Source organism: Somniosus microcephalus, chromosome 14 (genome assembly GCF_052327205.1).
Source record: "Somniosus microcephalus isolate GS21.2 chromosome 14, FLI_Smic_1.0, whole genome shotgun sequence".
Classification (NCBI taxonomy): domain Eukaryota; kingdom Metazoa; phylum Chordata; class Chondrichthyes; order Squaliformes; family Somniosidae; genus Somniosus; species Somniosus microcephalus.
Window position 1 is genome coordinate 112,169,076 of NC_141000.1, and position 24,848 is coordinate 112,193,923.

The 24,848-nt window shown below is 46.6% G+C and overlaps 1 protein-coding gene across 2 annotated transcripts in view; it reads left to right on the top strand.

Annotated features, from left to right (window-relative positions):
- The window catches only part of bace2 (beta-secretase 2), a 90,349-nt gene that overhangs the window by 15,158 nt on the left and 50,343 nt on the right, over positions 1-24,848 (top strand). For both annotated transcript variants that reach the window (XM_086007198.1, XM_086007197.1), the window contains exons 3-4: positions 23,513-23,729; positions 23,941-24,078. In XM_086007198.1, coding sequence (XP_085863324.1) covers positions 23,513-23,729; positions 23,941-24,078 — 355 coding nt within the window. The remainder of the gene's footprint in view (positions 1-23,512; positions 23,730-23,940; positions 24,079-24,848) is intronic.

The window sequence follows — 24,848 nt, forward strand, 5'->3', positions numbered from 1 at the left end:
TATGTGTGAATTTACAGTCAGTGGCTTAGGTGATTTTATTTTGTCAAGAATATTGAACTATTGTACTGGGGAAAGTGTAAGAATCCCAAGATAGTTATTTCCTGGACCATTAAACATGCAGTTCTCTGCACTGTGGGTCTTCAAAGGATCTGCTTTTCAATCAAAGGAAAAGATGTGTTTAAAACTCGCCATCTCCAAGTCTTCATTGCCGCTTCGCGGTGCCTTACACGTGAGGGTCTAATTGGGACTCTAAGGAATTGCCCCCACTTAATCTTTCACCAGTGCCAAAGCAAAATACTACGGATGCTGGAAATCTGAAATAAAGAGTTAACGTTTATCAGAAGGGTCCTCGACCTGAAACGTTAACTCTGTTTCTCTCTCTACAGATGCTGCCTGACCTGCTGAGTATTTCCAGCATTTTCTGTTTTCATTTTTATACTTTCACCAGAGTCTGTTTCCAAAACCTTACTGTTTCCCACATTACAACAGTGACTACACTCCAAAAGTACTTCATTGGCTGTAAAGTGCTTTGAGGTGGTCGTGAAAGGCGCTATAGAAAAGCAAGTCTTTTTTTACTGAATGGAACTACAAGGATTTCAGACTTGTTTCCAAATGGTTGATATATTCCGTAAGTCTGATTATTGTGCTGTTAAGTATTTTGATGATTCTTTCTGCTTCTACACTGTATTTCAATATAAGTAAATTTGACCAAATAGTTTAGCTTGTATGTATAACGTTATATCATAGTGTTTTACTATGCTAAAGGTGCTATGTAAATGCAAGTTGTTTTTTGTTGACTTGCACTATTTTCCACTGTGGGAAAGGGACAGGAGAATGTGGTGCAGATTCCCAGTGGTCTCCAGTAAGCAATATACCACAGTCAGAGGTTATTTGTTAAACTTGGGCTTGCTAACCCATCCGTGGCATGTACCTGTATAAGGATGCAGGCTTCAGTTCGTAGCCTCTTCCTGCTTCTAGAAATTGCCATCCAGCTGTGAACATGGAACCAAATGTTGGGAAAAAGACCATATTCGATTTTCTGGATTGTTCTCCAAGTCTCTTTTTTGGGAGGTTGGTTGGAGTGGGGGGGGGGGGGGAAAAAAAAGAGAAAAAACTTTCTGGACCTTCAGCTGTTCCAAGGTGCTTCACGACCAATTAGATACTTCTTGAAGTGATGTCACTGTTGTAATGTAGGGAAACGTGGCAGCCAATTTACGCACAGCAAGCTCCCACAAACAGCAATGATATAAATGACCAGATAATCTGTTTTTGTGGTGTTGGGATTGATATTGTCCATGGAACTAGGGGAATTTTCCTTCTGATTTCGAAAGTGCTGGAGGGATCTTTATGTTCACCTGAGACCCCTCGAGCCTGTTCGCCATTCAATTAGATCATGGCTGATCTGTACCTCAAACTCCATTTACCCGCCTTGGCTCCACATCCCTCGATACCCTTGTCTAACAAAAATCTATGGATCTCAGTCTTGAAAGCTCCAATTGTCCCTCAGCATCCACAGCCTTCTGGGGGAAGAGAAATCCGGATTTCTACGACCTTTTTGTTGGAAAAGTGCTTCCTGATTTTTGCCTTCACTCTAATTTTAAGATTATGTCCCCCACGTAAAATAATCGGCAGTGGGACGGGACTTCAGCTCGGTAGTGGAAGTGAAAACTTTAGCGCCATGCAAATCGATGCTGTTCTGTAGGGTTTTTCCTTTTTAGAGGGATGAGGGGAGATGGGCCGAATGGCCTTGCTTGAGTAATTATCCTGCGTATGACCTGCAAGCTTCACCGAAGAAAGGGTGGGGGCTGATGGTAAATGTTATAGAATTTACAGCACAGAAACCGGCCATTCAACCCAACTGGTCTGTGCTGGTGTTTATGCTCCACACCAGCCTCCTCCCACCCCTTTTCATCTCACCCTATCAGCATAACCTTCTATTCCTCTCTTCCCTCATGTGCTTATCTAGCTTCCCCTCAAATGTATCTATGCTATTTGTCTCAACCTCTTCTTGAGGCAGCGGGTTCCACATTCTAACCACTCTCTGGTTTAATTATTGTATGCTTAATAAATCTGAGGCTTCTGGTATTGCGAACCCTATTTTGAGCAGTATACAGGAAACTTTTTTTTTATCCGGCACGGGCGGGACCGACGTGGTGCTGGTTCATCAAAAATTCCGGATAACCGAGAGCTATAGTAAAAGATACGGAGAGCTGAGAGCTCCGCATAAAGCAACAAACCCTGTTGCTTAGCAACAAGTGTAGAACAATGGCCACAAGTTTCAAGCATCTCTGTAGCTTAGCAACAGCTGCAGCCACACCCTTGTACAGCACAGATGGAAGAAGGCAAATACAATATGAAGTAAAACCTACTCCTGAATTTTGCCGGTTAACCGAGATTTCCGGTTATTTAGGTGCTGGTAAATCGAAAGTTTCCTGTGTTAGAAGTACGAACACACACAGTTGCCCCTCCTCTAATACTGGGCAGACACAAGGATTCCTTCTGGGGCCTGGAAGAATATTCATGCTCCTCCTGCTCTTCCCCCCCGCCCCCCCCCCCCCCCCACCCCACCCACCCAACACCCTCCCAAGAATCCTCCCGAAGAGTAAAGATTGAAAGTGACTGTGGTCTCTTCTGGCCACTCCGGTGCCTCAGGCAGGGTTTCTTTGTCAGGTTTGTAATTGGACATTCCCCACCCCCCCCCTCCGAGTTGTAGTTAAAATAGCATCGTGGCACTGATGACATCATCGGGCCATGACTTTTACATTACAATTAAGCCCCCGCCTGCCCTTGGCGGAAGCCTCGGCCGACTTGAAAGTCAGGTGAAAACGGCACTGGGCGGGAACGGAGTGACCTCGGTAAGTCGACCTGCCTGATTGTAGCCCGTCCCACGCAACCGTACCCATTCGGTTCGACAGCATCTGTCGATTTTTATATTGCCAGCAGAAACTGTGCCGTTATTGTGAAGAAATTGCGTCAGTCAGTGGCTCAGTGGGCAGCACCCTCACCTCTGAGTCAGAAGGGTGTGGGTTCATAGTCCCACTCCAGGGACTTGAGCACAAAAGTCTAGGCTGACACTCCAGTGGAGTGCTGCACTGTCAGAGGCGCCATCGTTCGGGTGAGATGTTAAACCGAGGCCCCGTCTGTTCTCTCAGGTGGACGTAAAAGATCCCATGGCACTATTTTGAAGAAGAGCGGGGGAGTTATCCCCGGTGTCCTGGCCAATATTTATCCCTCAATCAACATCAAGAAAACAGATTATCTGGTCATTATCACATTGCGGTTTGTGGGAGCTTGCTGTGTGCAAATTGGCTGCTGTGTTTCCCACATTACAACAGTGACTCCACTTCAAATGTACTTCATTGGCTGTAAAGTGCTTTGGGATGTCCAGTGGTTGTGAAAGGCGCTATAGAAATGCAAGTCTTTCTTTTCTTTAAACCCACACTGTGTGTCATTTTTGAAAAGGCAAAATGGAGGGGAAATGGCACATAGTGTACTTCTAGCACCAACCTAACCAGCTCCAAAGTGACGAGGAATGGTTGCCTAGTAGTCGTCAGAAAGTATAATGTTTGTTTTCATTCCAAAGTCTATAAGAATTCTTGTACAAGATTTTCTGGTTCCCAGCCACTTGCCTGTACTCCCAATTAATTATCGTACCAGGTTGCTTTGGGTAGGGTAGAATACCCAGTATGTTTTGTCAGTGAGAGACCTGATGAGGTATGACTGACTGACTGTGTCGCAAGCTGGGGGGGAGGGAACATCATTTAATGATGACTGGGTAATGTCACCTGTAACCCAGCGTTCAGGAGATGTCTGCACCCATTTTTAGATGTGATCGTTTATCAGTTAATCAAAAGTGGTTCATGAAATCAACCAAAGTAACCCGCCAGCCCACCCCCCCCCCCCCCCCTTCCCCCCGAAAGTCCTGGGGACAGGGATACTCATTGTAGGTGCTGTTGAGCTGGGGCGGTCCCTCGCCCATTTTTGCAGCCAATTTCCTGGTCTGGTGCATAACATCCTGATGGAAGATTTAAATCTTTCCAACCTGCGCACTCAATTGTTGTAACTTTTTTAAATGCTAGTTTTCAGCCAATGACCGACCCAAATTTCTAAACTTACTCCCACCTCCAAACTGATGGGAGAAAGAGGAAATGGGCGACCGATAAAAGGTTAGATGTGGTCGGCGGAGTTGAAAAGAATGCAATAGGATAGTTGGCGGGGGTGGGGGTGGGTGTAAAGTTTTTATGGTGAACGGGAAAGAAGAGAAAATGGAGAGCCTGGAAGTGATGTGAAGTTTCGAGGACGTGCAAGTGAGGTGTGCGCAAGGTGGCGGAGGTGAAGGGACTAATAGTAAGGGGGGTCACAGATGCAGAGTGCTACAATAGGAGCTGAAGGAGACAGAGTGCAGTGATAGGAGAGTGCTGATCATCCAGGGAGGGAAGGGTAGCGCTCGGGAGACACAGTGCAAGGCAAATAAATACACGAGGGAGAAAGGAATCGAGCTTACGTAATGGTTCCTATATTACAACAGTGGCTACACTTCAAAAAGTACTTAATTGGCTGTAAAGTGCTTTGGGACGTCTGGTGGTCATGCAAGGTGCTGTAGAAATGCAAGTCTTTCTTTCATGCTGATGGGATTAGATGAAGTAAGGTGGGAGGAGACTCGTGTGGGGCATAAACACCGACATAGACCAGTTGGACCGAATTTCCTGTTTCTGTGCTGGAAGTTCTACGTAATGAGCAGAATGGAGAGCCCCAGGTTTAACTCGGGATGTGAGTGCAGGGACTGGGGCGGGCAAGAAGTGCCCATCATGGTGCTGGCGAGTGGCCCAGGTCATTTGAACTCCTGGACCTGGTTACCATTTTCCACGGTGGACACCAGCATTCCCGTTTGAGCTGCGCGGCCTCGCTGCGGCCTGGAGATCCCGCGCAGGCCACTTGCCGTCTTCACAATAGGGGGGTGGGGGGAAAGAACTGCGCATGTGCAGAAATTTGAATGGGCTGCTCAGACCCTTAAAGGGCCCCAAAAACAAATTAATGGGAACATGGATGGACACCCACTCAAACCCGGTGAAAATTACTAGAGGGCCGGCACATAGGAGTGGGATTTTTGCACCGTCTGCCGGGGACCTGAGGGAACAGCGCACCGTGGCTGCAGTGTGTCCTACCTACAGGATACACTGCAGCATCTCCCAGACCCGCGACCTCCACCACATAGAAGGACTAGGGCAGCAGGCGCATGGGAACGCCACCACCTCCAAGTTCCCCTCCATGTCGCATGCCATCCTGACTTGGACGTGTATTCCCCCCCCCATTCCTTCATCACCGCTGGGTCAAAAACCTACCTAACAGCAGTGCGGGAGTACCTTCACCAACGCGGACTGCAGCGGTTCAAGGGGAAGGCGGCTCACCACCACCTTCTCGAGGGCAACTAGGGGACGGGCAAAAAAAAAAAGCCGGCGTCGTCAGCGACGACGCCCACACCCCGAGAGTGGTTTTCGTTTTAAATGGCGGCGCGTGCAACCCCGTCTGGCCCGACCGACCGCTATTTCAATCATCCACCTGCCCCACTCTCTCCCAATGTGAAGGGTTAAAATCAGGCCTGTAGTCTTTAAATGTTTTATTTTTTAGAATTGTGCTTTAATTGCATATTTTAGTCCTGCCATGTTAGGGTTAAAGCTGTACATGAGCCAAAAATAAATTAAACCAGTCGGTCCAGGGAGATAGGAATTTCCATGGAGCTGTCAGCAGTCTAAAGATTGATGAGAATTCATTAACCAAATACTAAGACGTGTGACGCTCAATGTATGGCAGAAACTGCTAATGTGGGTAACTTGCCGTGCACTGGATCATTATGCATTCCATACCAGTTTTCTATTCATGAAACAGAAAGGAACCTGATGAGATTAAGACTGCCTCAGTTTTCAGTAAGTTTCCCTGTAAATATACCCTGAACTCTTGGATAACCTGACACCTACAGCAGAACCTCTAGTGTCCACCACAATGGACCACCCTTCCTGGCCCTCCCCAACAGTGGAAATCTGCAGATACTCAATAATATACATAATAGATCAATATGTGGTGTAGCAATACCCCAGGGACAGAGATGAAGACAAGTACAATACAAATATAAAATAAATGTAATCTTTTCTGTAAAGTGGGGTTCTCTGTTGTACAGGGGAATGTGTTACTCGGCAATGCAACGGGGTGACGTCTTGTGTAAGAATTTATCCCATTCAATTGATGGGTTATGGGGGCAGCCAGATAATTTGAGTTTAGAAATTATGTTCATTATTTAAATTGTTTTATACTGCAGTATAGTTACAGTACTTGGGTATGTCCTGACCCAGTAACAAGTGTGTGACTATCACAGTTCTGACGAAGGGTCATTGACCTGAAACGTTAACTCTGTTTTTCTCTCTCCACAGATGCTGCCTGACCTGCTGAGTATTTCCAGCACTGTTTTTATTTGTGACTATCACTGTTGCGATAAGAGTGTGGCTTTAAGAGCAAGTTATTCTGAGGGCCTGTTTTAAGGGGCATTATACCTTTAAGTGATCACCATCTCTCTTTACATTATGTTTCTGCTGGTTCTGTATTGTGAATAATAGCTTTCAATAGTAATTTCATGCTGTACATTTTGCTTCCAACAAAGCACCCTTGAACGTTGCTGCTTGGTTGAGTTGCAACTTACTGTACAATCTCCACTAAAAAAGAGAGAGAAGGAAAGAGAGAGAAGGCACCCTACTGTGAGGCTTTGGGGGCTCCTCTGATCCTAGGGAGTGGCTGTTCCGAATTATTCCGTTGATTTGCTTCTTCGCTTCCCGTGACTTTTGATGCCAGGTGAAGCGGCAGCTTTCGACAAACTTGATGGCGGCACCAAGATCGTCAACTATGTCTGATCCATTCCCCTTGGACAAACGAAATCCTCTTGGGCAGTCCCTCGGAACCGAGGATGACTTGCTTCCACATGAGTTCGCAGGTGACTGATGAGTCCAATGTGGGACCTACAGTCTCTGTCACAGGTGGGGCAGACGGTGGTTGAAGGGGTGGGTGGGTGGGGTGCTTGGGTTGACGTGCGTTCCTTGCGCTTGGCTTCCGCTTGCTCCCGGCGAAGAGACTCGACGTGTTCGGCGCCTTCCCGGATGCTTCTCCTCCACTTTGTGCGGTCTTGGGCCAGGGATTCCCAGGTGTCGGTAGGGATGTTACACTTTTTCAAGGAGGCTTTGAGGGTGTCCTTGAAGCGTTTCCTCTGCCCACCTGGGGCTCTCTTGCCGTGCCGGAGCTCCGAGTAGAGCGCTTGTTTTGGGAGTCTCGTATCGGGCATGCAGACAACGTGACCCGTCCATCGGAGCTGATTGAGCGTGGTCAAAGCTTCGATGCTGGGGATGTTGGCCTGAGCCAGAACACTGACGTTGGTGCGCCTATTCTGCCAATGGATTTGCAGGATCTTGCGGAGGCAGCGTTGGTGGTACCTCTCCAGTGCTTTGAGGTGCCTGCAGCCCTGTCGACAACCAAATGTGGAAAAGCAGCTGGTCCAGATGGTGTTTACCCAGAATTCATAAAAGCACTGGGACCCAAAGTGAAGAGATGGTTGACCTTCTTCTCTGAGGCACTGGCAACCAGTAAAATTCCACCTATTTGGAGGGAGACTAAAATAATTGCCCTCCTGAAGCAGGGGAAGAATGCTTCTGAAGCCTCCAGCTACTGCCCGATCTCCTTACTTTGCACTTGTTATAAAGTGCGGGAGAGGCTGCTACTCTACAGACTAGCCCCCATCATTGAGCCAACCATTCCTAAGGAGTAAGCGGGCTTCCGGAGCGGCCGTTACTGCTGTGACCAAGTGGTAGCTTTAACTGCACGTCGAAGCAGGCGCCCAGCGCCAGCTCAAGACCGCCGTAGCACTCGTGGACCTGTCGGCAGCGTATGACACACTGGAAGCATGGACTGCTTTTCAAGCTCTCCACCATTTTACCCTGCAGAACAACGATCCATCTTCTCAACTCCATGCTTAGCAACCGATGCTTCCGTGTGTACTCTGGCACCCAGAAGAGCAGATATAGGACATTGAACAACGGACTCCCACAGGGTTATGTCCTGGCACCCATATTACTCAACGCTTACACCAGTGACCTGCCTGAAACAGAGTCCCGCAAGTTCGTATAGGCTAATGACATTGCCTTGGCCGCGCAAAACATGAATCTGTCCGTCACCGAGGAGACCCTGACCAGTGATTTACAGAGGATGGAGGCCGACTTCTGCCGATGGCGACTTCGGCCAAATCCACAAAAGACCGTCACCTTGACATTCCACCTCGACACCCATCAAGCATACCGAACTTAGAAAGTCTCTTTTTGTGGCACAGAGAGAAACCATGCCAAAACCCCCTCCTATTTAGGAGCCACGCTTGATCGCACCCTGTTGTACAGACAACATCTCCAGAACCTTGGGAAGAAACTAAAGTGTAGGGTCAACTTGATCCAGAAACTCGCCGGATTCACACGGGGAGCAGACGCTCTAACCCTCCATACGGCAGCTCGCGCCCTGGTGTACGCTACAGCGGAGTACTGCTCTCCAGAATGGTTATCGAGTCCGCATGTCAAATCCGTTGATGTCCAGCTGAATTCTACTATGAGAATTATCACCGGTACACTTTTATCGACACTAACACCTTGGCTGCCCGTGCTTGCAAACATCGCACTGCCACACCTACGCCATGAATATGCAGTCTCCAGAGAATACAACCACTACACCAGCAAAGACATGCCGATCCAGGTTGACTTGTATAACCTACCGCCAACCCCTCTCAAATCTAGGTGGTCATTTTGGACCGTTTCTGAAGCCCTTCAGCGATCTCCCCTCAGCCTTGATGACCGATGGCGAAATGTTTGGAAGAACTGTGACATACGGAATGGATTCCTTACAGAGGACCCCACAGTGCAACTTGAAGGATCAAACCTTCCTCACAAACAGCGGACAACCATCAACCGCCTCAGAGCCAGTCATGGTCGATGCTGCCACCTTCTCCATAGATGGAAGATTAAAGCATCCCCATCGTGCGACTGTGGAGCTCCTGATCAGACCCTGGAGCACATCATTGAGCACTGTCCTCAGAGGAAATTCACAGGCAGCCTACAAGATATCCACGCTGTTACACTGGAAGCTTTGGCCTGGATATCTGACTTAGATATTGACATCTGATTTGCTTTGCTACTACTGTATGAAAGAAGACTTTAACTTGCATCTGTTTAGCACCTCCCCTAGTCGTGGGTAAGGACTCGACGATGGAATTGTGGAAAGTGAAAGAGGATTCACCAAGTCCCATTCACCCATCACCCCTGTGCTCCCTGATCTACACTTGGCTCACTGTTCACCACGCCTCGATTTTTAATATTCTCATCCTTGTGTTCAAATCATCTCTGTGGCCTCGCCCCTCCCTATCTCTGTAACCTCCTCCAGCCCTACAACCCTCCGAGAACTCAGCGATCCTCCAACTCTAGCCTCCTGCGCGTCACTTTCGCCCCACCATTGGTGACCGTGCCTTTAGCAGTCCAGGCCCCAAGCTCTGGAATTCCCTCCCTAAACCTCTCTGCCTCCGAACCTCTCTTTCCTCTAAAATGCTCCTTAATACCTACCTCTCTGACCAAGCTTTTAGTTGCCCATCCTAACATAGCCGCCTTTGGCTCGGTGTCTGATAACGCTCCTGTGAAGCATCTTGGGACATTTTCCTACATTAAAGGCACTATATAAATATAAGTTGTTTATTCTGGTTATTGGCCTGCACTGGCAAAGCTCCAGTTTGGCCACAAGTTAACACCTTTCCTGTAGTGAGTTTTGTTGGCTTTGAACAATCCTGAAATAGGGTGTTTATAATGGCGCAAGGATCCTCAGAGAGTCCTTTTGCCTGTATAATTAGAGGAAGAAAAATGCATTTATGTAGTTCCTTATCAAGTAACAGTGTTTCAAAACCCATTGATTACTTTTTTGAAGTGCAGTCACTATCTTTATGTTTATCTCACCCTGGCCGTGCCCCCTGGTACGGCCCTCCTCTTTGCTCCCTTAAGTCTAAGGGGCGCAGACTTGAACGGATATGGCGGACATCTGGTTTAGCCATTCACCGCCAGATCTGGCTGGACCACATAAAGCATTATCGGGTCCTGTCTTATCTGCCAAAACTGCTCACTGCATTCCAGAATGATTCTGGAATGCAAAGATAAACCCCAGCTTCTATTCTCCACTGCCAACCGTCTTCTTAAACCCCTCTCCCCTGTCTCCTCCACCCTCGCCTCCGATAACAAGTGTGAGGAGCTCATGGACTTCTTTGTCTCTAAGATTGAGATCATCCATTCAGCTGCCTCTGCCACTTCCCTTCCTTCCCCCTAGCCCACCAGGCCAAACTTCCTCCAAGGTTCCCCCCTGCCCTAGCCATGAACTGACATCTTTCTCCAGTTTCTCTCCGATCTCCCCTCATGACCTCTCCTAACTCACCTTGTCCATGAGATGCACTTCCTGCTCCCACAACCCTATTCTCACTAAACTGATGACCACCCAACTTCCTTTTCTGTCTCCCATGTTAGTTGACATTGTTAACGGTTCGCTCTCTTCAGGTACTGTCCCCCTCTCCCTCAAATCTGCCGTCATCACCCTTCTCAAAAAAACCAATCCTTGAACCCTCTGTCCTTGCAAATTACCGCCCCATCTCCAACCTCCCTTTCCTCTCCAGTCCTTTAACGTGTTGTCACCTCCCAAATCCGTGCCCATTTTTACCGCAATTCCATGTTTGAATCCCTCCAATCAGGTTTCCGCCCGCCACAGTACTGAAACAGCTCTCATCAAAGTCACAAATGACATCCTTTGTGACTGACAAAGGTAAACTATTCCTCCTCGTCCTTCTTGACTTGTCTGCAGCCTTTGACAGGGTTGACCACTCCATCCTCCTCCAACGCCTCTCCACCATCGTCTAACTGGGTGGGAATGCACTCGCCTGGTTCCATTCTCTGGTTACGATTAGATAGATAAGAATCACCTGCAACGCCTTCTCTTCCCGCTCCTGCATCATTACCTCTGGTGTCCCCCAAGGATCTATCCTTGGCCCCCTCATATTTCTGATCTACATGCTGCCCCTTGGCGACATCATCCAAAAATATAGCGTCAGGTTCCACATGTATGCTGACGACACCCAGCGCTACCTCACTACCTCTTCTCTCGACCCCGCCAAGGTCTCTAAATTGTCAACTGCCTGTCCAACACCCAGTTCTGGATGAGCAGAAATTTTCTCCAATTAAATATTGGGAAAACAAAGCCATTGTTTTTGGTCCCCGTCACAAATTCTGTTCCCTAGCCACTGACTCCATCCCTCTCCCTAACATCTGTCTGAGGCTGAACCACACTGTTCGCAACCTTGGTGTCATATTTGACCCTGAAATGAGCTTCTGACCACATATCAGCAGTTTAACTAAGACCGCCTATTTCCACCTCCGTAACATCGCCCGTCTCTGCCCTTGCCTCAGCTCATCCACTGCTGAAACCCTCATTTGTTACCTCTAGCCTTGACTATTCCAACGCACTCCTGACTGACCTCCCACATTCTGCCCTACCTAAACTTGAGGTCATCCAAAACTCGGCTGCCCGTGTCCTAACTTGCACCAAGTCCCGTTCACCTGCTTGCTGACCAACATTGGCTCCCGGTTAAGCAAAATTCTCATCCTTGTTTTCAAATCCCTCCGTGGCCTTGCCCCCTCCCTATCTCTCTAATCTCCTCCAACCCCACAATCCCCCGAGATATCTACGCTCCTCTAATTCTGCCCTCTTGAGCATCCCTGATTATAATCGCTCAACCATTGGTGGCCGTGCCTTCTGTTGCCTAGGCCCTTAGCTCTGGAATCCCCTGCCTAAACCTTTCCATCTCGCTACCTCTCTCCTTTTAAGATGCTCCTTAAGACCTACCTTTTTGACCAAGCTTTTGGTCACCTGCCCTAATTTCTCCTTGTCCCCAACTCTTTACAATCTATATTAACGATTTGGAGGAGGGGAGCGAGTGTAACATATCAAAGTTTGCAGATGATACTAAGATGGGAGGGAAAGTAGTGAGTGAGGAGGACATAAGAAACCTGCAAGGGGACATAGACAGGCTAAGTAAGTGGGCAGAGATTTGGCAGATGGAATACAATACTGGAAAGTGGGAGGTTATGCACTTTGGCAGGAAAAATCGTAGAGCAAGTTATTATCTTAATGGCAAGAAACTGGAAAGTACTGAAGTACAAAGGGATCTGGGGGTCCTGGTGCACGAAACTCAAAAGGTTAGTATGCAGGTGCAGCAAGTGATTAAGAAGGCCAATGGAATGTTGACTTTCATTGCTAGGGGGATAGAATATAAAAATAGGGAGGTATTGCTTCAGTTGTACAAGGTATTGGTGAGACCGCACCTGGAATACTGCATACAGTTTTGGTGTCCATACTTAAGAAAAGACAAACTTGCTCTCGAGTCAGTACAAAGAAGGTTCACTCGGCTAATCCCGGGGATGAGGGGATGGACATATGAGGAGAGGTTGAGTAGATTGGGACTCTACTCATTGGAGTTCAGAAGAATGAGAGGCGATCTTATTGAAACATATAAGATTGTGAAGGGGTTGGATCGGGTGGATGCGGGGAGGATGTTCCCGATGATGGGTGAAACTAGAACTAGGGGGCATAGTCTTAGAATAAGGGGCTGCTCTTTCAAAACTGAGATGAGGAGGAACTACTTCACTCAGAGGGTGGTAGGTCCATGGAATATGCTGCCCCAAAAAGCTGTAGAAGCTACATCATTACATAATTTAAAACAGAAATAGACAGTTTCCTAGAAGTAAAGGGAATAAAGGGTTACGGGGAGCGGGCAGGAATTTGGACATGAGTCTAGGTTCGGATCGGTCATGGCCCTGTGGGTAGCGGAGCGGGCCCAGGGGCCGTGTAGCCTGATCCTGCTCCTATTTCATGTGTCTAATTCTGTTAGATTCAGGAGATGGTTCTGTGACAGTGGATTGGCGGTTAGGATCAGATCAGCCATGATCTTATTGAATGGCGGAGCAGGCTCGAGGGGCCGATTGGCCTACTCCTGCTCCTATTTCTTATGTTCTTATGTGGCTCGGTGTCAAATTTTCTTGTCTTAAAATACTCCTGTGAAGCGCCTTGGAATGTTTTACTACGTTAAAGGCGCTATATAAATACAAGTTGTTGTCAAGTAAGTAAAGTGATGCTTGAATATTGGACCATGATCCAGATTCAAAATGGCTGCACTGAGGTAAAGAAACAAGGCAACTCTGACAGCGGTGGTTGCTGAGTCTCGGATGGATCCTGTTAGCAAGCACCAATATAAGGAGTGCTTTATTGAGGCTGTGGTCATTGACTCGCATTTGAAAAAGATTCTAGATACAGGTAGAGTCCCCAGCACTTGCACTGCCAGCTGCCTATATCGGGGGGGACATGGTGCTAACCATTTGTCATCAGAGGCACCGCTTAAACCGTATTGTGCACTTGAAGCGCCGTAACCTACAAGGCTACGGACCAAGAGCTGGAAAGTGGGATTAGGCTGGATGACTCTTTTTCGGCCGGCACGGACACGATGGGCCGAGTGGCCTCCTTCTGTGCTGTAAATCTCCATGAGGCACGCCGGCTATTTTGTGCAACTCCGCACGTGTCGGTTTCAAAGCTCTGCTGATTTCGGGTCTTCAGGGAGCTGATAACTTTCATGGCTTTTTTTTTTGATGCTTGCCTACAAATTACCAGATTTATTGAATTCAACTTGCCATGGGTGGGATTACCAAACCATAACCACTGCACTACTGAACCTGTATAAGTAGATTTTTTCCTACTCTTGTGTTCGGCCAATTTTCTCCCCTCCCTGCGCCTCTTGTCAACATTGTATCCTTCCTGGTGTGCAATTACATGGGCACAAGTACCCTCTGGTGCTTTGCCTACTTGTCCATTCTTCAAATGAAAGCCTAAATAGCGAGTGTCCGCCGCAGCAACAACAACCTGCATTTATGTAGCGTCTTTAAGGAAGTGAAACATCCCAAGGCGCTTCACGGGCGTTATTGAAGACAATTCGACACTGAGCCACATAAGGCGATATCGGGACAGATGACCAAATGCTTGGGCAATGAGGTAGGTTTTAAGGAGTGTCTTACAGGAGGAAAGAGAGAGAGATAGTGAGGCGGAGAGGCTTAGGGGGGAATTCCAGAGCTTGGGGCCTAGGCAGCTGAAGGCATGGCCGCCAACGGTGCAGTGATTAAAATCGGGGATGCGCAAGAGGCATTTTATCATCTAAAGCAGTCTGTTTTATCATAAGAGGGCATTTCACCAAGCCTGAACCTGTCTTCACGCATGCACTGCCAACAGGGGGCAACTGGATGGCAGTCAGAAATAGGAACCCCAGCCATTTTTTCCCCCCTCCCTGCAACCCAAGGGTGCTGAGGCCAATTCTAAAGCCTATACCCCAGCCATGGCTGATGGAACCACCTCAGCATAGACTGGAGATTTAACCTGGGACTCTCCTGGTAGCGTCACTGCTTAAGGAAAGAAAGACTTGCATTTATATAGCGCCTTTCACGACCACCGGATGCCCCCAAGTGCTTCAGAACCAATGCAGTACTTTTGAAGTGTAGTCACTGTTGTAATGTAGGAAACACGGCAGGCAATTTGTGCACAGCAAGGTCCATCAAACAGTAATGTGATAATGACCAGATAATCTGTTTTTAGTGATGTTAACTGAGGGATAAATATTGGCCCAGGACACCGGGGAGAACTCCCCTGCAGGCAGAAGAGCTGCAGAAGTATTGTTAATGAGCCCTAATGTTGTGACCAGTGTAAAACTAGAGTGTATCCCACGCAAGGCATAATGCTTTTTCTCTCAGCCGTGGCTCAGTGGGCAGCACTCTTGCCTCGGAGTCAGAAGGTTGAGTGTTCAAGCCCCACTCCAGAGACTTGAGCACAAATCTAGGCTGACACTCCAGTGCAGCGCTGAGGAAGTGCTGCACTGTCGGAGGTGCCGTCTTTCGGATGAGACGTTAAACTGAGGTCCCGTCTGCTCTCTCGGGTGGACATAAAAGAGCCCATGGCACTATTTCGAAGAAGAGCTGGGGAGTTATCCCCGGTGTCCTGGCCGATATTTATCCTTCAATCAAAATCACTAAAACAGATTATCTGGTCATTATCTCAGTGCTGTTTATGGGAGCTTGCTGTGTGCAAATTGGCTGCTTCGTTTCCTACATTACAACAGTGACTACACTTCAAACGTACTTCATTGGCTGTAAAGCGTTTTGGGACATCCTGAGGTCGTGAAAGGAGCTCGAGAAATGCAAGTCTTTCTTTTGTCTCCTGTGAAGTCCTTGACGCACCAAAAAAGGATACTGTGTGCCAATTGTGCGTGTTAGGCTTAGCCTACCGCCCTTCTAATGTGCAGAGCTGAGATGAAAGAGACGTTCTTTCGTTTCACTTTGACCTTGACTCTGTTTCTGTAATCCGCTCACATCACTGGAGATCATCGAATAACAGTTTCTTGGCGGCCGATAGTCCCACATGGGATGGCTGAACCTGAACCATGGGAGCTTGTATTCACACAATCCACATCAATTTGTCTGTCGTTTACAGTTTCTGTGTTGTGACTGTTGAGTTTGTCTTGTCAATTCGCCTTTCTAACTGGTTATTTTCTTTCTTTGTCTGTAACCTCCTCCAGCCCTACAGCTCTCCGAGGTCTCTGCGCTCCTCCAATTCTGGCCTCTCTCGAATCCTCAATTTTTTTTTTTATCGTCCTACCATTGGCGGCCATGCCTTCAGCTGCCTTGGTCGGAGGCTGTGGCATTCCCTCGCTAAGCCTCTCCGCCTCTCTACATCTCCTGCTTTTAAGTTGCTACTTAAAACCTACCTTCTGGTCACCTGTCCCAATATCTCTATGGCTCGGTGTCAAAGGTAACGCTCCTGTGAAGCGCCTTGGGACGTTCTACTATGTTAAAGGCACTATATAAATGCAAGTTGTTGTCATTCACCAGTCAGATTGTGTAAGACTTTTCTTCCCAGTCGCAGTGCATCAAAAGAACAGAGATGCAGCCTCCATGACTGTTCCACGGTACACCGTAAGAAAATGAAATTACCACAACGCCAGTGCGTAAATGAAAAATCACAACAAGAGTCTTGAAAATACCCATAAATTTAGCAAATGCATCTCATTTTCTTCGACGTGCTTTCTGTACTGGAGAATTGGAGCTTCACTAATCTTCTCTTGTAGCACACCTCTTTTGCACTTTGGAGTTAGTCTTGTTGCTTTTCTCCCTCTCCTGTACATACTTTCTGGCAGTAATTGGCTCTGTCCCAAGATTGATCAAGATAAAGGGGGAGATTGGGTGGCATTTGCTATTGCAGGATAAATTAGACGTTTTTTGCCTGTGCAGCATTAGGGAAACCTTTCCCAGTTGAATTCTCCTGTCTATGATTAGGGAACAGAAGAAAGAACTTGACATTTTATATGATAGCAAAATACTGCAGATGCTGGAAATCCAAAATAACAACAGAAAATGCTGGAAAAACACAGCAGGCCAGGCAACATCCGTGGAGAGAAATTAGAGTTGACGTCGACTCTAATTTCTCTCCACAGATGTTGCCTGGCCTGCTGAGTTTTTCCAGCATTTTCTGTTGTTATTTGACATTTTATATAACTGCTTTCAGGATGTCCCACAGTGCTTTACAGCCAATGAAGCACTACTGAAGTAACCACTGTTGTAATGTTGGAAGTGCAGCAGTCACTTTGTGCACAGCAAGCTCCCACAAACCGCAATGTGATAATGACCAGATAATCTGTTTTTGTGATGTTGATTGAGGGATAAATATTGGCCAAGGCACCACGGATAACTCCCCTGCTCTTCTTCGAAATAGTGCCACGGGATCCTTTACCTCCTGAGGGGGCAGACGACGGGGCTTCAGTTTAAAGTCTCATCCGAAAGATGGCACCTCTGATAGTGCAGCGCTCCCTCGGTACTACATTGGAAGTGTCAGCCTGGATTAGTGCTCCAAGTTCTGGAGTGGGGCTTGAACCCCACAGCCTTCTGACTCCGAGGCGAGCGTGCTACCCACTGAGCCACAGCTGACGAGAAGATTTCTGTGATCAATCTCTTTGAATCTAGCCTGTCAAATAAATCACAATCTCTCCTTGCCCTCGGCTACAAACATTGGCCTTTTATTTTCTTTTAAATTAAATTTTGAAAGCAAAGTTGCCTGAAAAGGCTGGCTGATGGCATTGTAACTGATCAGTGCTCCACAGTACAGCAAGACTCGAGTAATCATCTGGCTAATTGGAAACCAATTGCTTCTTTGTTTATTTCCTTGGGTTTTCTCCTCCACCTCCTTGCTTTCTGCTCGATCATTTGTTTTGTTTGTGTCCCGTATCCCTCACTAGATGGATGGCAAAGACTGGTAAGAATGGACAGATCATGGTGCCTGCTACATTATTTAATATAAAAATAGCTTGCTGGGGTTTTATAGGTGTTTATTACTCTTGCATGCTACTAATCATTTCAAGCCTTGCACTCGAATTAGTGTTTTCAACTTCAGTTTTGCCTCTCCTTGGGTCTTGGCTCTCCGCCAGACTCCTCGGGAGGTATAATATCTGGTAATTATTAAGCAAGGCTGAGAGGATATTGCTTGCTGGGGTGTAAAATACTGAGAATCTGTCCTAATTGAGAGAGTCTGCATAGCAAAGTGATGCGAGTGCAGTAATCTAATGGAAAAAGTCACTTTGCAAAATCGGCTCCAGCTTGCCCAAGGTTTGATTGGTTGAGAGGGAAGAAAGTGTGGCGGAAGGGAGTTACAGGAAACTCTCGATTTACCAGCACCTAAATGACCGGAAATCTCTGTTAACCAGCAAAATTCAGGAGTAGGTTCAGGTAAGTTTTACTTCATATTAGTGGCAGTTCCTGGATCTGTGGCTGTGTAACTGGGGCTCCTACACTTGTTGCTAAGCAACAGGGACGCTTGGTCTGTGGCTGGAGTTCCTGCACATGTTGCTAAGCAACAGGGAAGCCTGGATTTGTTGCTGTGTACAGAGCTCTCGTACCTTTTAACTATACCTCTCTGTAATCTGGACTTTTTGATAAACAGGCACCACGCCGGTCCCGGATACCAAAGAGTTTCCTGTGCTTAGATTTGCATCCTCCTTCTCTCCAGATGGAAAGCATGGGAAAGTCCAACAGTTTTTTGTTTAGTATCAGCTGGTGGCGTTATCGGAACGGTGGCATAGTGGTTATGTAGCTTTTAAAAGCTCTTTAGAATAGTTTGTCCGTGACTACACAAACCATTCTGGGTACAGGTATATTGTGTATCAGTAAAACAGGTTTATTAAGCATTAAACATCCGGTACAAAGAAGTAATACTTAACAAGAAGATAGTCGCAGTCTGTTCGTTGAACCCCAGCGTTCCTTCCGAGTGACACTGGCGCGGTCTCTTTATTCTCTTGCTGTGTTCTGTTGACTGAAGCTTTTCATCCTCTAGTTTCGCGTTGCCTGCAGTGTTCAATAGCTGTTCATTTTTACTTTTTTTCCCCTCCGTTTTGCCTTCATGGCAGTTAGAAAGTAAGCTATCTTTACCTGAGAACAACCTTCACACTAAGTTCTCACAGATGTCTTTTTGCTTTTTAATCAGCTCATTGTTTGGCCAGTTCTGCATTTTTGCGAAGACAGGGAGTGGTGACTGTCTCCAGCCCCCTATCTTCTTTTGCAACGTTGCTGAATTTCTTGTTCCCCACTATCTCCTTGTTTATTTAATAGACCATTTTACAGAATTATATCAATTTCTAACAGAGTTTAGTCAGGTTGGCATAATTCCCATCCTGCTTTACTTCTCAGCCATTCGTCATTGTATACAGGCATTTTAGGTTTTTAACATACAATTTCACATATTATAGTTACTTAATAATGGTTACATAATCTTAACAATGTTTACTAAATCCTACAGGTACACTCTATCCTACAGTTATGTTACGGGACTAGTAATCCAGAGGCCTGGACTAATGATCCCGAGACATGAGTTCAAATCCCACCACGGCAGCTGGGGAATTTAAACTCTGTTAATTGAATAAATCTGGAATAAAAAGCTAGAGTCAGTAATGGTGACCATGAAACTATCGGATTGTCGTAAAACCCATCTGGCTCACTAATGTCCTTTAGGGAAGAAAATCTGCCATCCTTACCCGGTCTGGCCTATAGGTGACTCCAGACCCACAGCAATGTGGTTGACTCTTAACCGCCCTCTGAAATGGCCTAGCAAGACACTCCATCATACCAAACCGCTACAAAGAACTATACTAAGCAGCACCGTGAGAGTACCTTCACCGCACAGACTGCAGCGGTTCAAGAAGGCAGCTCGCCGCCACCTTCTCGAGGACAATTAGGGATGGGCAATAAATGCTGGCCTTGCCAGCAACTCCCACAAACAAATAACCTTTTAAAAATCAGCCAGGCGGCATGCTCCATTTCCTTTTTGTTTTAGTTCCTGTCTCTGGATATTACCTTTCCTTTTGTTTGAGCAATCTTAGTGTTACGCAAACAACCATGACTGATCCTCTTGGAGGGAGGGGGAGGCAAGAGAGAGAACAGCAACATTCTATGCTGTCAGCCAGCCACCAGGGGGTGTTGCTCTTGGAATATGTTTTCCAATCAAATTTTTTGCTGTGCTTTATAACTCTTGGCTCTTAGTACTTGACATACCTGGGGGTATCATAGAATGGTTACATCACAGAAGGAGGCCATTTGGCCCGTTGAGCCTTTATCGGCTCTCCCAAGAGCACTTCAGCTAGTCCCACTCCCCCACCCTTTCCCCATAGCCCAGCAAATTTATTTCCTTCAGGTACTTACCCAATTCCCTTTTGAAATCCATGATTGAGTCTGCATCCACCACCCTCTCGGGCAGTGCATTCCAGATCATAACCACTCATTGCGTAAAAAAGTTTTTCCTCATGTCTCCTTTGCTTCTTTTGCCAATCACCTTTAATCTGTGTCCTCTGGTTCTTGACCCTTCCACCAATGGGAACAGTTTCCCTCTATCTACTCTGTCAAGACCCTCATGATTTAGAATATACCTCTCGAATCTCCTCTCGACCTTCTCTGCTCTAAGGAGAACAACCCCAGCTTCTCTAGTCTATCCACGTAACTGAAGTCCCTCATCCCTGGAATCATTCCCGTAAATATTTTCTGCACCCTCTCTATGGCCTTCACATCCTCCTTAAAGTGCAGTGCCCAGAATTGGACACACTACTCCAGTTGAGGCCGAACCAGTGTTTTATAAAGGTTCATCATAACTTCCTTGCTTTTGTACTCTATACCCCTATTTATGAAGCCCAGGATCCCGTATGCTTTTTTAACTGCTTTCTCAACCTGCCCTGCCACCTTCAATGATTTGTGCACATATACCCCCAGGTCTCTCTGTTCCTGCACCCCCTTTAGGATTGTACCCTTTAGTTTATATTGCCTCTCCTCGTTCTTCCTACCAAAATGTATCACTTCGCACTTTTCTGCGTTAAATTTCATCGGTCACGTGTCTGCCCATTTCACCAGCCTGTCTATGTCCTCTTGAAGTCTATCACTATCCTCCTCACTGTTCACTATACTTCCAAGTTTTGTGTTCTCTGCAAATTTTGAAATTGTGCCCTGTACACCCAAGTCATTAATATATAGCAAGAAAAGCAGTGGTTCCAGTATCGACCCCTGGGGAACACCAGTGTATACCTTCCTCCAGCCTGAAAAACAACCGTTCACTGCTACTCTGTTTCCTGTCACTTAGCCAATTTTCTATCCATGCAGCCACTGTCCCTTTTATTCCACGGGCTTCAACTTTGTTGTCAAGCCTATTATGTGGCACTTTGTTGAACGCCTTTTGGAAGTCCGTGTACACCACGTTAACGGCATTGCCCTCATCAACCCTCTGTTACCTCATCAAAAAACCCGATCAAGTTAGGGTAGCACGGTTGAAATTATTCTAGAGATTTGCTGGACAGCAATTTTTTTTCCTTTGCCTAACCATTTTCTCCCCCCCTCATTTCTTTTTCAAGGCCGCCTTACTAGAGTCCAGCTCCATGGGTGCTAGTTGTCTTCCAGTACCATGGCCATTCTTCATGCCTGAGCCTTCACCTTGAGTATTAGTAGCTTATTTGATTGTGTGGGGCATCACAGTCAGACTTGTTCCTGTCCTCAGTCAACATCCACGCACTTCCAATACTATACACCGGGTCGCCAACCCTCCAGGATTACCCTGGAGTTTCCAGGAATTGAAGATTCATCTCCTGGACACGGCTGCGAGCAACCCAGGAGAAGCATTGGAGCCTTTAAAAGAATTGATTTTTTTTTTTCAATATCTTTGAGCACTTTGATTTAATAGTTGCAAAAATATTGGAGATGGGGAAAAGATTGTTTTACTGGGTAGGTCAATTGGAGGCAGGAGGTCATGTGATGAAACCTCTAGCAATATGGCCAACCAGAGTTGGGAACCCTAACTATACATGCCAACCTGGTCAACTTAAAAAGCTAACTGCTCAATCAATCCAGACTCTGAAACTGTAGTAGGACACGTTCGTTAAGCTGCAGGTATATTCAATATTCCATTACAGGAAACTTTGTGCTATCCGGCACCGACGGGACCGAGCTGTTGCCGTCCCATCAAAACTGCCGGACAAACCAGCGCTAATGTTGAAACATAGAGATTTTGAGCTCCGTATCTGGCAACAAACCCTGTTGCTTAGCAACAACTTCTAAACAGTCGTCCGTACCTTGCAAGCGTCTCTGTAGCTTAGCAACAGCTTCAGCGAGACCTTGCAGAGCCTGACTGGTGGGGGGAAAAAAAAAGCAACGTAAAGAAAAAAAACCTAACGAAACGGCTCCTGATTTTTGCCGGTGACTTGAGCATTCGGGACAGTTAACCTCCAGATAAACCAAAGTTTCCTGTACTTGTATAATGGGTGATTGGGGCAAAAATTGTCAGACTTTTTCCCAAATGTCTTGCAGAAATTTCAGGCTATTGTCAATAAATATTGGTGTTGATGCTCTTTGTTGCTAAATCTATAAATTGGTTATACAATTGTCTGGGTGACATTGAGGCACTTTCTTCCTCCCTGCCCCTCCCTCAGTTTGTGTTGCCACTCCCCTGCACCCAGATTTTGCCAGTTCTCTTTTTTTCCTTTTATCTTCTGCTCTACTTCCTTCCTCATCCCTTTCCCAGTTCACACCAGCACAACTCTTCTCCGCCTGCTGTCTTTCTCCTTCCCCCCCACTCCCGCCTCAGTTCATGCCGCTCCTCTGCTCTCTCATGACTGCTCTTGGCCCCGACATGGCACTGTTGCCATTGGAGCCTATTTTGTTTACTCCAGAATCCCACTAAAAGCAGTGAGATTAATGATCAGTGAATCTTGCCTTTGTTTGAATGTTGTCCCGATCTTTATCAGATAGTGCCATGGGCTCTTTCACGTTCATTTGAACCGATAGAACAGGGCCTCCTTCAGAACTTGAAACTTGAAACATTGAAACTTATAAAATTCTGACAGGACTAGACAGACTAGATGCATGAAGGATGTTCCTGATGGTCGGGGAGTCCAGAACCAGGGGTCACAGTCCAAGGATAAAGGGTATGCCATTTAGGACAGAAATGAGGAGGAATTTCTTCACCCAGAGAGTGGTGAACCTGTGGCCTTCTCTACAACAGAAGGCAGTTGAGGCCAATTCATTAAATATATTCAAGAAGGAGTTAGATATATTTCTTAAGGCTAAAGGGATCAAGGAATATGGAGAGAAGGCAGGGACAGGGTACTGAATTTGGATGATCAGCCATGATCTCATTGAATGGCGGAGCAGGCTCGAGGGGCCGAATGGCCTACTCCTGCTCCTATCTTCTATGTTTCTATGTTTAACTGAGATGAGTAGGAATTTCTTCTGAGGATTGTAAATCTGTGGAATTCTCTGCCCCAGAGGGCTGTGGAGGCTGGGTCATTAAATACATTTAAGGTGGAGATAGACAGATTTTTACAAGATAAGGGAGTGAAGGGTTATGGGGAGCGGGCGGGGGAAGTGGCTTTGAGCCCAAGATCAGCCATGATCTTATTGAATGGCGGAGCAGGCTCGAGGGGCCAAGTGGCCTATTCCTGCTCCTATTTCTTATGTTCTTATGTTACATTTGATGCCTTGCCCGAGGGACGACAACTCTGATAATGCAGGCCTCCCTCAGCACTGCAGGAGAATGTCAGCTCAGATTATATGATCGAGTCCTGGAGTGGGGCTTGAACCCATGACTGACGTGAGGTGCGAATGCTACCACTGCACTGAGCCAAGCTGGATTTATTGGGGGAGTCTAGTAAAAGTTCAAGATTCTTTTTGGCTTGTATTGAAATTTAAGCTTTAATATTAAGCTACGTTATGTTTGTTCTGAATAGGTTTTGCCTTGTGCGTGGTTAGGGGTTTCAATTGTAAATTGGTGAGATGCTAAACCCTTGTCCTTTTTTCTTGCTCAGATCTAGCACCTATAAGTCTTTTGACCTAGATGTCTCTGTCAGATACACCCAGGGAAGTTGGGTGGGTAAACTTGGCACGGATGTCGTCACCGTTCCAAAAGGACCTAATGGTACTGTCACCATCAATATTGCCACTATCATCCAATCACAGGACTTCTTCTTGCCTGGAATAAACTGGCAAGGGATTCTGGGGCTGGCCTACAGTATGTTAGCCAAAGTAAGTTCCATTTTTTTGCGATACTGAAAATGAAATGAGAATTTGTTTCGCTTTTATCCTTTCTCTTCGTTTGCCCTTCCCAAAGAAACCAATATTAATTGTAAACAAAAGTGTAAAAGTCACTGTAGCAGAAAAAAGGAACTTCTTTAATGACCTGCAGCCAGTTGTTGGTTCCTTCGAGTTCCCACTTTGTTCGTTCATTCTTTTACAGCCATCCAGTTCTGTGGAGCCATTCTTTGACTCGTTAGTGAAACAAATGGGGATCCCTGATGTGTTCTCGCTCCAAATGTGTGGTGCTGGATTGTCACTAAGCGAAGAGGAGCAAGCCAGCCCAGTAGGAGGGAGTCTGGTAAGTTCTGAGGACCACTGTGCTCTGGCTGTTAAACTAGGAGTGTCTGACCTTTTGGCCCTCATCAGCTGCTTGGGTGCATACTCCAAGCCTTGGGAAACATAGAAACATAGGAGCAGGAGTAGGCCATTTGGCACTTCAAGCCTGCTCCACCAGTCAATATGATCATGGCTGATTCTCTCTCCCAATACCATATTCGCGCTCTCTCCCCATACTCCTTTGATGCCCCTTGTGTCTAGAAATCTATCTATCTCCTTCTTAAATATATTCAATGACTTGGCCTCTGTGGTAGAGAATTCCACAGGTTCACCACCCTCTGAGTGAAGACATTTCTCCTCATCTCAGTCCTAAATGTCCTACCCCGTATCCTGAGACTGTGACCCCTCGTTCTAGACCCCCCAGCCAGGGGAAACATCCTCCCTGCAGCCAGTCTGTCTAGCCCTGTCAGAATTTTATACGTTTCAATGAGATCCCCCTCTCATTCTTCTAAACTCTGGTGAATACAGGTCTAGTCGACCCAATCTCTCCTCATACAACAGTCCTGCCATCCCAGGAATCAGTCTGGTGAACCTTCGCTGCACTCCCTCTATGGCAAGTATATCCTTTGGGAGCCCCAAAAATTCCCATTATTTTACACAAGCAAGAAGCAGTGGGCAATAACAGATCTCGATGTTTTGACTGAAGATATATCTGTCAGTGAGGCCAGTAGCATGAAGAGTAGCCCATTCCAAACGTCCCAAAGCCCATGAAATTCAAACAGGACAAACCAG